Source organism: Venturia canescens, chromosome 2, assembly GCF_019457755.1.
Source record: "Venturia canescens isolate UGA chromosome 2, ASM1945775v1, whole genome shotgun sequence".
NCBI classification, from domain to species: domain Eukaryota; kingdom Metazoa; phylum Arthropoda; class Insecta; order Hymenoptera; family Ichneumonidae; genus Venturia; species Venturia canescens.
The window spans coordinates 13,742,412-13,758,437 of NC_057422.1; the positions used below are offsets into that span (position 1 = coordinate 13,742,412).

At 44.0% G+C, this 16,026-nt stretch overlaps 1 protein-coding gene and 1 long non-coding RNA gene across 6 annotated transcripts in view; one reads left to right on the forward strand and one right to left on the reverse strand.

The window, feature by feature from the left end:
* The first annotated feature begins 8,380 nt into the window (after positions 1-8,380).
* Positions 8,381-16,026, forward strand: part of LOC122407069 (potassium voltage-gated channel subfamily KQT member 1-like) — a 40,613-nt gene continuing 32,967 nt past the window's right edge. For 4 of the 5 annotated variants that reach the window (XM_043413042.1, XM_043413043.1, XM_043413044.1 and 1 more), the window contains exon 1: positions 8,383-10,601. In XM_043413042.1, the coding sequence (XP_043268977.1) occupies positions 10,277-10,601 (325 nt within the window). In that variant the 5' untranslated portion in view covers positions 8,383-10,276. Of the gene's footprint in view, positions 10,602-16,026 lie in introns of all 5 variants that reach the window. The other variant, XM_043413045.1, reaches the window with a different exon arrangement.
* LOC122407074 (uncharacterized) lies at positions 13,318-15,832 on the reverse strand. The gene is made up of 5 exons (XR_006260141.1): positions 15,610-15,832; positions 15,327-15,450; positions 14,664-15,148; positions 14,335-14,591; positions 13,318-13,880 (listed from the first exon to the last, which is right to left on the reverse strand). It is a non-coding gene; the product is annotated as an uncharacterized lncRNA (long non-coding RNA).

A 16,026-nucleotide genomic window follows, 5' to 3' on the forward strand; every position in this document is an offset into this window, starting at 1 on the left:
CTAGTGCACTGAAGTCCGCAAACAGCAGGTTCGTTAATGGCTGACTTCTGTGCACCCGACGCCATTGTCAGGCTTCCTTCCATCGTAGCAGGCTAATTAGAGAACTTATTTCCTTCGAAAGCCTCGATTTCCTCGTCCGGAATGGCTCGAATGAAATACAATGACGCAGGGATCATGGACATCGATGGCACGTCGTCGTATAATCCGATGGAATTAAAAGAGATGAAAGAAAAACAGGGTCGATGTAAGTGGATATTTTTGGGGAGTGCACGACAAAACAGACTGAAATATTCTCTACGTTGAACGTCTCGTATGTGTACGAGTGAACGAGACTGTGGACGAGTAAACGTTCTGTAAAATGGATCGAAGACAGGAGGGCGAGTTCAGTGGAACGAAATGAACACGTATGGGAGGAGCGTGCAGCAAAGGGCACGAAAAAAAAAAAAAAAAAAAACACTACAAAAAGCACATTTTCTATTTCCCCACTCTATTTTGTCAGACCCATCCAATTTCCTCTGACGAAAACCTTCGTAGCAAATAATTGACATCTGCAAGAAGGAAGATGATTTATTTGACACGAACGGGTGTAGAAATCGAGGAAAATTGTCAACAAAACTGAGGACCTGCGTTGTGTAGTTTTCCATTGGAAATAAATTTCTCCCACTATATTTCAGCACCATAAACAACGTCGAGAAACTTTGAATCCTCGACATTGCGAGGTTTTCACACCGGTCACAGCTGCCACGATTGAAATATTTATTTTTCCAATAGAGTTTGAACTTGAAAAGAGTCACGCGAAGCCAACTTTCCACGCTCGTCGTCTCTTTTTTTTTTAGTTTTACATCGTCGAAAACCGCTGGGAAAAGCATTATCAGATGGAGATTGGTCGAAAGGATCTTTCGATCGATACAATTAACACTCTCAACCCTCTACGTTTCATGTTTTATCTCTGAATACGAATTGACTCATTGAAGGTCGTTCGATAATGATTTTCAATGGCTACAATTATTTTTCTATCCTGCTTCTCTACGCATAAAAAATGTGGTTATTATTGCCATTTATCCCCCTACACAGTCGGCCTTGAAAAAACCCACGTAGATTTCTCACCTGGGGCACGTCCATCCAGAACGAAGGCGAGATATGAGCACGATTTTTTTTATTCATGTTTTCTACTACTACTCATTCTCGTGTATTTCTATTCTCTCCTTTCTATTTTATGTATCAGTCATTCCGATCTTTATATTGTATATTAATGTTACCTTTACCCGCATTCACTCGTTCCCTATCCACTCTGCAATTCTTGTACATTTATATAAACGTACACTGCTGCGTCTATCTATACGAAGCTTTCTATTTGTACGAGCGACATCAAATGTACGTCACAGAGTATTGGAGAAATGATTTTCTCACTGTGTATCAAAGAATCATGACGCAAAACTTTCATGTACTTTTTCATTCGATTTCATAGAAAAATTAATAATAACCAATGCGCCATGACCGCGCTCGCTCGTCCATGGACGACGAGTTTTCCGTAAAATGTCAACGTTAATCGACCCGATCGATGATTGATTTCGGAGTAATTGATTGATCGAATACGTCGGCGCATGAGTGTACTGCAGCACGGAATTGATGAATGTTTTAATTGAACTAACTGAACAAACGATGGGTGCAAATTTTAAAATAGAATTTACCATTTATTCTCGTGTACCTTAATATGTAACTGTCACTCGAGAATTTAAGCTCGATAATGGACGATTACATTCGGCTGTCAAAACTTTTGTAGAATGAAAAAATTATCAGTTTCCAACGACCATTTTTTCGAACTTGATGCTCTTGCTCGCGATTGCGTTTTTTAAAGGGATCACATTATAGTCATCGATCCCAGACGTATTGTCTGCTGGATAAAACTATTACGGGCGTGTGTGCACGCCAGACTCGAGCCTTACATAATTCCGCTTTATTCCAGCTTTCATTCAGTCTGGATAACGTGCGAAAACTGAGCGCGACGAGAACTCCGCTCATTCATACGCCTCCGCCAAAGCCTCGTTCCGTGCGAACGTACATCCTCGTTAGAAAGGAACATCGGCGTAATAACTTGCCACGTAAACGCATACATTTTGCATTCGGCGTATTATATCTATGGCTGTGTATTTGCGGGGAGAATCATACGAGAGGTAATCGAAACGTACGAGAGTAGGTCAGACAAGATTGAACAGCTCGAGCTAACCAAGAACCGAACGCGCTTGCCCAGCAGTTAACCAAGAATTATGAAATCCCATAGAGACACAGGGACGAATGGATCAACGGAAATAAAGAAAGTGGTCGAACGAGTCTAGCCTCGGTCTCGCAGCCACAAATAAATGAAACGATTTAACCAAACCAAGAAACAAAAATAGTCGAAAAAATCATTATGTTTTCCGTTCATGACGAAATATTTTGACGTTTCAGTCGAGATTTTCAACTCAAATACTTGGCTGCGTGGGCGGTGTGCAGCCCCAGCGATTCTCCTCCTCGAGCAGCCTTGGCCAAGAAAGTTTTTCGATTAAATGATGACTGGGGACCACGCACTAGCTCATTGTGATCAATAAAAAATGAGGGTGAAAAAGCTTCTCTGAGTTTTTCATAGCTTCGGAAGAAACTGAAACTCCGTATAACCTCCGAATCTCGCGCATCCAAGCATTTCTCACTTCACCCTCGAAGCTTGTACGAGCCTCGTGAAAAAGTTGGTAGCGAATCTGTTGAGAGGTCTTCCAGGAACGTACAGGAAATATCGTTGGATCAATCGCCTCCTCCATGGTGATGGGCCACTCACATTTCATGATCATGTAACGTACATTTATTCCGATCGAGGAAATTATGCGATCCACGAAACCGTTCAACGGCATCAAACGCTGTTGGATCCTGCAGGAGGAAATTAGGGCCGAAGAAATAGGTCAGACGCGTAAAAAACCGTGAACCAATACAGGAAAAATGAAATAAATACGAAAAGATAAGGGATGAAAATTCTCGCGCAGGTGCGAGGAAACTTAGGTCACCGAATCGACTTTCGATAATATCCTCGGAATTTACGACTGTTATAATTCATAGAAAATCACTTTACGAAGGCTTCTTGACAACCATCGTTTTCAGCAAAAAAACGATTTTAGAGTTGCTCCCAACGGGGATATTGGTTGACACAGCCGGTGTCGGTGTCTCTTATTTCGTACGAGACAACGAGCGAGCGAGTGAGCTTCGCGGATAGAGAGACATCCCAAATTGGCACACGACGGACGGAGAATGACGTCTGGTTAGTACCGTTTTCCTCGAGCTTCCCCGGAGGACTTCTCTATCGGTTTCCGCTGGGTACATTCGACAGAAATAGATGACAGACGCGTCTGCGACTGCATACTTCGTCACTTCGATAGGTCAGACTTTGGGCAAGGACTTTAAGCACCACATCGACCATATGGCTGTATGACCGAGTTCGACTTTTCACGGGAGGGAGCGAATCTCTAAAACTCTGGAGATCGAATATCAGGAATAGAGATTTGAAAATGCGGACGCGGAATAATGAGGAACGAAATTTGATTTTGTCGGGAGGATTTAAGTTCTGCTTTACTTCGATGGCACTTTGAGCGTAACTGGTCGATCGATTACCAAATTACGAGCATTTGAACCGACGACTAGAATCTTAATTTCGTTTCGCGATCGTGATTCATATGACGAGCCCGGCGAGCCAGCCAAGCTCCTTTATTTTCTATGGCTTTCAACTCGTTTCCGGTGTGACTGAGACGCGGGGCTTGAAAGCTCTTGATGGAAGGAGGGCTCGTTCGAGGCCGCGGTGGAAAATTGTCCAATTCAATCGAAGGCTACTTTTTCCCCGACATATTGAACAACCCTAAGTTAGTGTGAACCGCGATTGAAGCTCCGAGCAAGAATCGAAGAAAATTGAGAGTGCAGTAGTAACAGGAAATTGCGATTCCAAGGGGTGTGGACGAGATCCGTGCAAAAACGTGAGACAACGGTGCAGAAATTATAATGGAAAAAGCGGGAGAGATCGTTAGTGGAAAGATTATTGGGGAAATCGAGTCTGCTAGTATATGGCAGCTGGAGGCAGGCTGAGTTTTGGAGGTTCGAAGATTCCAGGGGCGAAAGTGGAGGACGAAATTCGCGATGGGAACGATGCATGAGATGGAGCTGCGTCTTCAAGATGCGCTCTCTATCATGCGGAGTATCGATCGAGGCTCACTATAAATAGGAAAGTTCAAGAAAGCACATCGGAGAGCTACTCCGTTTAACATTGCTGCGAGGATATTTAGCATTTAGCATTGAACTGAAAACTTGCGCAGAGTTTGTGAACTCGGCAGTTTACTGGGGACGAGTGTGCACGCGTCGACCGAACCGACAAACTCGTTTTCACAACGATCATCTGTCTCGACATTATCCACTAAACACAAACACACCCTCAAGACGTTCCAAGGACCGTGCCGCTCATCCAAAGCTCCGTGGCGTTGATACTCTTGAAAACCTGTCAAGTTTCATGCGCGGATCGCCCTTGAGCCCGTAATTTCCCTAATCCCTGTCAACAGGACAACTTAGCTCTTCGTTTTGCGTCGAATAACAAGACCTCGAGGTACTCAGTAAAGCTTTAATAGTTGGAAATATATTTTCAGTGCTCGATACTGCCCACCGTCCTTTCATACGACGATGATGTCGGAAAGAACGATGACTGAAGCCTACTCGGCCTATTAGCATCCCAAATAATCGATTAATCGCAAAATATTTCTCAAAGCCGTAGACTCCCGCGGCTGAGCGGAGTTGCTGGAAAAAAATGTTCTGCAATCGAGTGAATTATATAAATGAAGCGATGCCCTGGGACAAATTCTATTTCCGTAGTAGCTGCGGTGTAGAAAACACGTACGAGCTCCTTCGTACTAATGCGCTCTCTAGTTACCACGGATCGATTCGTAGTCTTCTTTTAAGCAGGTGGTCGCGAACAGCGATTATATGGACGTAAACTTCCGGGCAGTATAATTCTCGAAGCTATTGTGCGACGAGGATTCACGGCTGGAATGATGGAACGATTACGTTCAGAACGAAGGCGTCGAATAGTTGTAAAATCTTTAAGGGCCGCCACAGTCATTCTCTTTTACAACGTACGTCAAACCCAAATACGTCTGTCGAGAGATAGCGATTCCGGTGTGTGTAGCGTAATGAGGGAAGTGATGTCAAGCTCGAGTTATAGCGCGGGCGAAAAAACTTTTCTCGGTGGTAAGAGATAAAAAAGAAAAAAGAAAGGAGGAAAGGGAAGGACTGGAACAATGCCACACGCGGCTCAACGAGTTGTGCTCCCCCTTCCTGGCCGCCGGTCCCTGCTGCACTCCGTGCGGAAGACAGAAAGCTCTGTGTAGTTTTACTATCACCTTGCTTTACTCCTGAATGTGTGTATTCTGTACGAAAGCATACTGGTCGGTTCGCTCTTTTAACAAAGCAACTTTAGCAGGAAAGAGGTTAGCGCTTAGTGCTAAATCTGTCCTTCCATAATCCCTGAAAGAGATAAAAAGCTCTTCCTCGTTTCATCGCTGGTGCGCGGGGCGTTACGACGAGTCCACGAGAGTTCTCAAACGTGCTGTAAAATACGCTGGATCATCCTAAGGGACGTTTTTTCCTTGTGCAACGAAAAGAAAAAACAATATGAAAGCAAACCGAAGAACAATTAAATATAGAGCCCCGTGCGTGTTTTTATTTACAAAGCGGACTCGCCAAATGAGTAAGGAAAAAGTGAGGAGCGGAGCAATGTGACGAACACAACGAGCAGATTAAAGAGGAAATGCTTCCTTGCTTTCGGTCACTCGCCCCAGTCCTGACAACCGACAAAACACTTCATACTTGTGTTCGTGCTCAGACGAATTAAGTATGAAAGAACCAGTTTAAATAAAAAGGAATTAAGTGCAAATGAAATAAAGTCGGAGATCCTCGAGCGTTGTAATCGCCTCGTGCAAGCGTTGCGAACGCACTCTGGAAACGTCGAGAGAATTCAACGCTCTCTGCTTACATGATTTTCATCTTTTTAACTCAAGGACCTCGAATCTGTTAAAAAACGAAAAGCAATTTCGACCGAATGAACACTGCGCAGTGACTGCCATTTGCTATTGAATCTGCAACCGGATGCTTCAGCTTAATTTTTGCTACAGTCGCGCTCATTTATTTTCTCATTCTCCGATGGTTCAGCCCTTCAATGGAAATCGATAATTCTGATCTCCGATGTTCCAGCCCCTGAATCGATGTCCCAACGATGGTTTCACAAATTATTTTAAATATCGACGACCCAGATCAGGTAATCAAAAATTCGAGTCAGAGAAAACATAATCAAACATTTTTCGAAGCCGTATTCGAACTTTTGGCACATTTTTCGAAAAATGAGTCACGAAAGCGACGGACGAATAAATCGTATGAACGAATTATAGTGCGAAATAATGTTATACGTTTCAATGATAGAACGTGACCAGACGTTGAGAAGCATAAAAGATTCGACTGTAAATCGTGTTAGGGGCGCACCGATGCGAAGTTGGCCCAAATGTAAGACGCGCTGTTTTCCATCGATCGCGTCACGCGCCGGGGGTTGTTTGGCTACAAACTCTTGCTCTTGGACTCGAGGCTTAGTCCTACTACCTCGACCGCGCTTTTCTACGCTCGATATATTTTCCCCTTTATATTACGTTCTCTAGATGTGTGTATACCGGTAAGTGGGTTTGGGATTCAAATGCACTAGAGAATCGTTGTCAATCGCGATCTCGATCGACTAAAAAAAGCTGCCTCGGCTGAGGTCGCGTACTGTCGCGGTGTTTTTGTGAATCGTGACGTTTATCAATTATCAGGTCTGCTCGGCTGCGTATTTTTACAGTTCAGATTTTTTTTTTTTTTTTTTATGGAGACGAAAAATACGAAAAGTTGAGGGGAGACAATGGATGCACGGAAAAAAATCAATTCGTCACGCTCAAGTGAAATCGAAGCTTGCCTATAAACGAACAAATTTTCCTTCCCCGCATAGAAAGCTTCTTCGATGTAACGACACGGGAAAAATGAGTCTCTTGTGACTGAAAATGAGTCTCTTGAGCGCTGGAGCATCGGAAGCGCGAAACTTCATCGCGATTTAGTTTGACCTACAGGAGGGGCGCCTAAAAATGATTGCTTCGAGCCTCACAGGCCCCGAAAACTGTTATAACCAACTTCCTGAAGGATTTCACATCTGAGGTGATGGGGGAGATAAAACGCAGACGAATATATCGGAGCATGGCCAATTCACAGGCTCGTGGAGTGCGTGCAAGTTACGTCGAAGAGGGTTCATCTCTGTAGCAACGACAGCTTTCGCACGAGGTCCGTGAACACATTTATAAATAAATAAATGAAGATAGAAAGAAAAAGGGAGAGAGAGAAAGAGAGAGAGAGAGAGAGAGAGAGAGAGAGAGAGATGTGTGATCACGCGAAGGACCGCCCGTGTGCGCGCGGTGGGCCATCGACGTTGCGAGTCTCGGGTAGGAGAAGGTAACTGCGCGGTGGCAAAGAGCCACAGTTGGTTGCGGGCTCTCGCCCTGCGTTCACCGCGATTTCTCTCTAATTTTCTTCGCCGTATTCCTTGTTGTACCATTATTCTTTTTTTCTTTTTTTCAATTTCGATGTACGGTGCTTAATGCGTAACGTCAAGCGTACGTGTGAACGGGTCTATATTACCACAATAATAAAATAACGAAAATAGCTCGACAATAGTTTAATAAACACACGTCAAAAATGCCATTGTAAATACAAATGTATCCACGTGTTTACAAGCGTTATAAAGTGTGAAACCAGAAGCTTCAAGTATCAAATGGCCATAGCTTTGTTGTTGCCCGGACAAAAAAAACTTTGTGCTAGAAACTCCGCGCGCATTTTTCCTCCCATTCATCCACCATTTATCTCATCCTACCCGTTCATTCTGCACACCTCCCCCCCCCTCCCCTCCCTGCCCGCCCTCCCACCCTTCCTTGGCAAACGTACCAAGACAACAGAAGACCCTCGGACCGTTCAACCGTACGGACAATGTACGGATAGCGCCCTCTACTGACACGGGAACCCTTTTCAAGCCCCGTTGTTGCACCCCCTACTTTCCTGCAATCTTCATTGTTGTATCCACGCTCCAATGACCTTTGATCGAATCTTCTCTCGATGCGTAAACTGCTTACGAACTTTGGAAAATTGCGGATGAGACTGCAATGTGTAAACGAGGCGAGCGGCGCGCACGCTCGCTCTGATTCGATCATTGCGAATGGAAAAATGTTTGCGCATGAAATTCAACGTTTGAGAGGATTCGAGTATTTTATGTAGAAGGATTTTTGAATTTGAGTTTCGGGAAATCCAGCAATCCTCGCGTTTAACGATCATTTTCGCTTCTCTCGTCCCCCCGATTATTCGTAATGCGCTCTGAAACATTCACGAATCTCGCACAGAGAAGATTCGAGTGTCCTCGCACTCATCCTTCCACCTTCCTCAACAACTTTATGACTATCGATCTCGCGAACTGGTTGTCTACGTATTTGACGAGATCATATTTCTAGACCGACTTCCAGACAGTTAGAAACGCTCGGCTCACGACCAGGAGGATCTTTATCGACGGATTATGCACTTTGTGTATTCATATGTACATGGACGATGTACATACGAACACATGCGGAAGTAATCGTCGAAACTCTCGTTACTGAATGTCTAAGGGAAGCCTCCAACCATACTGTCGCGAAGCTTCGACTAGCCCGATTTTAATATCGATTCTAATAGCTTCGCCTTGATCAATCCGAAGTGTCAAGGAATACGAAATTTTTCAAGGGGATTATTTAAAAGTGATTTTTTTCACGCGTAGACCGGTGCCTGACTCGTCATCATAAGCGAATCTCACGTGGACCATGCTGGTTTTCATCATTCCGCACGCAGTTATGGTGGTTGAGTAACGATGCTATTCTCGAGTTCGTTGATCAGCGGGATCCGTGGGAGGGAGATTGGACGGCGTGTCGTCTGGTGAATCCTGAATACCCGGAAATTGAATATCCATCGGGAATATCAGTAAAAATCGACTGAAGGAGAATAATTTTTGAATTTGGGGTGCGACAAGTAAATGGTATCGTCTCGGAGATTGCGTCGAGTATCGATCCGGTGGGATCATCTGAGAATGCCAACAAGAGAGTCGAGACTCGATCGGATAATCGTGGGGTGCGATTTGTTTAAGAAAGTGTTGAGGTGAGACTCGATTAAGCATCGATATCTGGTGAACGTAATCGAATTCACAGCAACGGTTCGGCATCGAAGTAGAGAAAAAAGGAGAAGAATCGAAGTGTGTTGGTGTGAAGTTATGAATTCAGCGGGCAATCGTGGCAGCGTACGTTTCTTCGTTACTCCATCGATTGGGGAAGATCGAGGAAAGAAGAGCATCGAAGAATCGTCCCGAATGAGTAATTGAGAAATAATTGGCCGAGTGAAATCTTAAAACAGGATACCTCGAGTGATAGATACACAGAGAAGGGAACGGTGCAAAAGTGAATTAGAAAAGTCTGTCGAGTATGAGAGGCATCCACGAGGCTGCAATGGGGAATCTCCGGATCGAGCTGTTCCGGGGAACAGAAGCAAACAGGCGCAACCAAACGTTATACACATGCATGTATGCAAAGGCCAATTGCTCAAAGTCCTTGAAACTGCCGTTGAAACGTGAAGGACGTCGTTCTCTGGATCCGTCTCTCCTTCAGGAGAGCCACATCCGCTGAAAGACGTTAATCGCTGAAAGTTCTGCGAACGACGCTTCCCAGTTCGAGAGATTCCCTCACTTTGTTGATGGTTGAAAGAGAAATTCGATATTGCAACGCTGCATTAGCGGTGGCAGATACGAGCCTTGTCGGAGGAATCTTCATCTCGAGAAGCCGCCGTGGCTGCGGTAACTTCTGCTCTCTAATTCGGATGATCCGAACAAAGATATCGAAAATCAAGTGAGATTGAACCTGCGATTAGATCTTCTTGGATTTATACATGTTCGATGACCAAGAGGCTGGAAAGTCCTTCTTAGTGGCGCGAAAACTCCACGTTCCCTCTCGTTTTATAAAACCAGCCTCCCTGTGATAACTACGCGTCGTGTGTAAGAAATAAGTTTGAAAAATCGCGAAACAATGATGATATTATCGAGATTAAATCGGCTCGGGATCACGGGAATTGCACTGGCTCAGAGCAACTACCGTGATAACCGTGAATCAACGGCAACTCTTGCGATCGAAGGCGATTCGGGATGCTGCAAGCTGTTATGCTAGGTAGTGCACCGGGACGTGGGAGACGAGAGCGTTATCCCGGTTTTTATAAACTGCGACGTCCACCGCGATACAGAATGAATCGGGGCGAGCAGGAAACCCTCTTTCGACAGAGTCGTCAGATGACGCGGATCGTATCGTCGCGCGACGATTTAGTTCTGAGTGTTCTCAAAGCCCCTATCGGACAACAGCAGCAACAACAACAGCAACAAGCATCCCAGTATCGTCACCCGCATTATCTGCACACCCAGGAACATCATGTCAACTGCCAGGATCATCCGAATCATAAACGATGCAGTCATCCAGGTAGCGTTCCCTTAACACTCTCAACTCCCGGTACATTTGACACTCGTCATGTTGTCTTATTTCGTGATATTAAAAACGTTCGGTTCGCTGCTGCTGCTTCTCGTTTAAGATTCGCTGATCGTGTCTACGAGAATTGTTGCCTAGGACCTCAAGGGTCGCTTGGAATAGTGCTCAAATTTTTGCTGATCATCCTGAAAGTAGGGTGCCAATAGTTCTCATCGGTAGGAGAGACCGGGGCTGGTTGGCCAACTTTTCGAACTATTGCTTGTAAACAAGGAACTTAAGACGATTGCAAAAACCAAATGGTCGTTTAGAATATAAGCAAGCTTTCTCTATCTCAGATAAATATTTTAATGTTTAAATGTAAAACGAAATGAGCTATTGAATTGCTTTTTTGACGAAACGTTTTTGTGCCAACCGACCCCACGGTCGGGGCAAGTTGACACAAGCATTGGAGCCAGTTGACTACGCTACCATTTTTACCTGATAGTCAACTAAGTATTAGGGAAATTAATAAAAACGGATAATTATCAATATTATTCATTTGATCATTCGAACAATCAATACAAAATGTTGACATTAGTTAATGTAAAGATAATTTTTGTCCATAAGTGTGAGAAAATGGAATATTTTTTGATCCTCGTCCTCGTAATCAAAATCAGAATTGCAGTTTTTACACTCATAGAATATTATATTTTTACTGGCACACCTTGAGTGGGCCCATCTAGAGCACTCATGTACGTCGACACATGTCTTGACCAACTCCATCCCACTGTTGGCCAACTTACCCCACACTGCCACTTTTAGCAACAAAACGTTCTACCAGTAAATTATAGAGATAATTGAGAAAAAATACTATGCACAATTGTAGTTAAATATAAATGAACTTTCATGTAGAGGATTATTGTAATAATTGGAAAAAATTCAAAGCAGATTGACGTAAAAATTTGGTTTTGTACCTGGATTTATGAAAATTCTTCGCGGTTTCTAAACAACGTGTGGCTCCGACGCGTCGAGACGCATGAATGAGAAAGATATTGCAATGAACGATTACATCAACGGGGCGTATCGTAGTTTGGATGTTATTTTTCATCAGTCAACTTGCCCCGGTCTCCCCAATCCATGAGCGTTTAGCTCAGCAGCTATGAAAATAGTGTTCAAGTGTTTCGTAACATTCAACGAAAAATGTAGTTTGCCTACACCGGTTTCTTCGAGGGGGATCGCGAGAGTTGGGAACTTTGTGAAGTAGCTTTACCGAAGTTCTTCAATCTTCGCTAGTTGCTTTCGTTATCAGGACCGCGGTGATATAATTTGCAATGAAGTAACCCCTGGAAGGAGTCCATTTAATCAGGGGGTTAACGAATGTGCGTCGGGGTCAATTTAGTAAAAAAAAGTTCAATCGACTGAAGGAGGACGGCGAGTGAAAGACGAACCGTTGATAAACCAGTCCCGTTTGCCATTTCGAAGTTTCGCTTCAGGCATTTTATTCAATTTCGTACTCATTGGCGAGTTGGAGTCCTCGGCATATCAGCGAGTGTACTCAGTCCAGATACTCGAGGATACTGTACGTAGGAAGGCCCGGGGCTGATTGAATTATTATTAAACGATTCCGCGATATTTTATTCCGGAAACCCCCGCGGGCGAAAAGGATGCCGCATTTTAATTGCTTTTATTATGTACAAGAAGTGATATTCGTTTCTGGTCAAACGCATAGAGACCGGCTGCTATACACGCACGCAGCATTTTTTCTCCATGACCGGAGGTCACGCGTACCTCGTGTGGGACTGTTTGCTTTGGTGAAACTCATTTCGGTCTCGGTTCTTTTATTCAATTTCTACCGGGAGATATTCCATTGGTTTTCATTTTCAAATAACTGCGGTTAAAAGATCGACGCTGGCGCTACTAATGTTGGGAGGACGACAATACACTCAAGAGCGCAATTTCGAACTTTCAAAAGCCTGCTCGCCCCATTCATACTCTCATAGATGTTTCACAGATGAATTTCACAGGAAAAGGATCGGAGCTTTATTCGTTCGAAGCACTAACTAAATCAGCCTCGAATTCATTCAATTTTTTCAACGCTCTCGTTTTTTTCCGAACCTTCGTTCAATTCATCGCGAAATAAATTCACGTTCCCTCTACCTTCGCACGAATGGAGCGCGATCAAGACTCTGAATGCCTGCCACAGAGCTGAGTACTCCCTCGTTTATCAAGTTTTGCTAACACATTTGTGCGAACACCTCGCACTACATTTGGATTCTAATACCGGCGCACGTACGCGACTGAATAGTATCGCGAAGCAGCCTGCACCAATGCCGCGTGAGAGCAACAGAACCTCCCTTATTTCGATGCTGTCAGCTCGTTCGTTACCTCGGCCCTCCTTTATAAATCACTTCCTTGGAGTAATTAGTGATTGCTTTGAATTATGGTTATTAGTTGATGGGATGAAATCGAGCTGATTCTGGTGTGTGGGTTGCGCGAGATCGTTCAAACAAACGGATGTCAATTAAATGAGTTTCACTGGGGGGAATAAAAACTCTCAAACTATGACGTTTCGAGTCGTTGGTTCGTGAAAATTCATTGGCATAGTTACTCGTTTGTGCGCATTATTTATGTACAGAAGGCGAGATTCAGAGGCATCGACGATCCAAAATTTATTAGCGGGTCCAACAGACCCTACTAAATCCATGCACGAGTCCTCGGCTACTGGGTCAGCGTGAATAAAACAATACGGGAAATCTCACGATCCGAATTAGTAATCACATTAGCAACTCCCCGTTAATTCGATTGTTTAAAAATAATCTCGTGGGGAAACTCAAATAATGTAGTTTTTAATTATCCGTGACTACGAAAATAATTCAAATAAACGTTTCGGTGCAGCCAGAACGAGTGCTAATTATTCCTGGCATAAAACGCAATGAATTTCATGCTCCCTCGTTTTACTCGCTCGGTATAACGAACAATAATTTACATTTATATTTCAATTACGATAAGTCAGTTACGGGTATTTGTTTCCGCGGAATCACATCAACCCGAGTTCCCTCACTCCGTTTCACATAACACAGAAAATCCAACCAAAACAAACCTTGGTGTCGGTTAAAGTGGAAACGAAAATTGAAAATCGATGATCCCCGACTCCCCGACGCTCCCGGCACGATGATTTAGTCCTCCGCGGATGGGTACACCCGTAAATTCTTCGTTCCCAGTCCGATTCGCGGTCGCCCACACTTTTTTCAAAGGCTCGTATAAACCCAGGATGAAATAAACGTCGATGCAGTACTGTAAAGCCATTAGAACTTGACAAGAGTCCAGAGGAATAGACACTCTGCATAGAGAGCATGAAGTTGATCGTAAAACGCTCTAGCATCGAGAGACTGCGAGGGAAGAGCGCGGGAAAAGTGGTAAACACACGAGGAAGAGCTGAGAGGGGCTGAGTGGCGAGCGAGGCAGAGGGGCGAGAGGGTCGATCACGTGGATATCAAGTCAGCTTGACGTATAGCTATCACCAGGAAGTATTGTACTATCGGGATATGAGATCGGCAGGGAGAAACCTTGAGTAAACGATATTCCTTATAAATATAGATATAAGCGAGGGAGGAGCCCGTACATCGAGCTGATGTTTTCCATGCTCGGTTAGTGCGAGGGTAGCGTGTTCCACGGGAGCCAAAGCCAACCGCTAAATTCAAATTCACCCACAAATAACGCGGCGAGCTATTCTATAAGGTGTACTCACGGATACGGACGTGTATGTGTGTGTTTATACATTTATTGACTTCTGAGGAGGAAAAAGGGCGGGTGCTTATGCAGCACGTGCTATTGGCTTTTTGCGGGATGGGCCGTTTTCCGTTGTAACAATCGATATCCACACATTTTACTATCCTCGTGTACATATGAGCGTAAATCCATATCGCGAATACGGGCTACGTGCATACGAAATCCACTGACTCCCACTTTTATCGTTTTTTTCCCCCTCTGCTTTGTCTTCCAAATCTGGATAAAATGGATACGAACACTTGATCAATTCTTTCACACAAGCTTGTCTCCACAATCGTGAATACTCACGTTTGAAATTTATTCAAATTCAATCCATCGTTATACCGATGGAAAAATACTCCTCGCGAAGTTTTGAAGCGTCGGAGATTGTTTTGGTGCTTTTGTTGAGCTCTGCCGTTGGCAGGTTTCTTCACTTCTCTAGTTTCATAAATTTCCGAATAAAAAATCTCGAAGTTTAGCTGCTCATGACTGCGGGCTCTCAGAAATATCTTCATAACTCTTTAAAATCAAAGTCCCTCCGTTCTTCTATAATATTCATGTATTCGCTTTCATAATCAATTTCGAAATGCTCGTTTGTGTCACTGCCCAAGAGGGTCAACTGCAGGAATAATTCTCAGGCAATTCAGTTATAAGAATTTCCAATGAAATCATCATTCCTTCGAAATTTCGGCTGCTTTTCCCCTATGTCATCGGTTCCGAAAATATGCTCCTTCCTCTGGACCTCGTCAAATATTTAACCGGACCGGGCTCCGGCAGGCTCCGCTTCCTCGTATCTAGATTAGATAAACTGTATAAATATGTTCGCTGTAAGTTCATAAAATAATCTCATATATACTGAAAGTATAAACCAGTAAAAGCAAACTTAGATTCGGGCTAGGAAGGAACATTTTCATAGGGCGACTCGGATCACTCGCGTTCCTTCCAATTAGCGAAAATATCTTCACATCTTACCAAGGTGAGTTTGAGGTTTAACGCCAATTGAATTAAGGTCCATCTGGGCAGGGAATTCGATCAAACTTACAATTGGATTTCTACGATGCCAGTTCAACCGAGCTTATTTCGGATACGAAGATCGCTGAAATAAACGGGGAAAAATAACGGAATTAATGAACTGCGCGTATACGTAGCATGACCATCCTGAATCACGATTGCTACCACGGTCTCAATTTCACTGGTTAATGTCAATAGTGTCTGCGAAAATGCACCGAAATTCATCCGGAGCAGACTTCATTACCGAGTTTGTCCAGGAGAGATACTGCGAGAGGAAGATTTCGTGAATTCAACGGAAGACCATAACCCAGTTTGGTTGAATCAATTAGAGTCGACGAAAATATGTTCTGGGTCAACCCCGCTAACGGGTTCAGAATGACTCGGGTTAAAATTCAACCTCTCGGTTTGTCTCCTCTCGCTGACGCTACTCGCTACGCCAAAGAAAATGTCGCAGTGCACCGGACCTGTCAGCTCTTCCTTAGAAACTGAACTGAGGAACATCACATACCTTGTAAAAGAGCAGAACTTTCAGGGGCTCAGACAAAGCCAACAAAGTTTCTTAATCCCCCTCACGAGGAAACTTTACCGAGAGACTAAATACGCGTATTTCCGGAAAGACTCCTTGGATAGAAACCGTAACCACTAATAAGAGTGTTTCAAA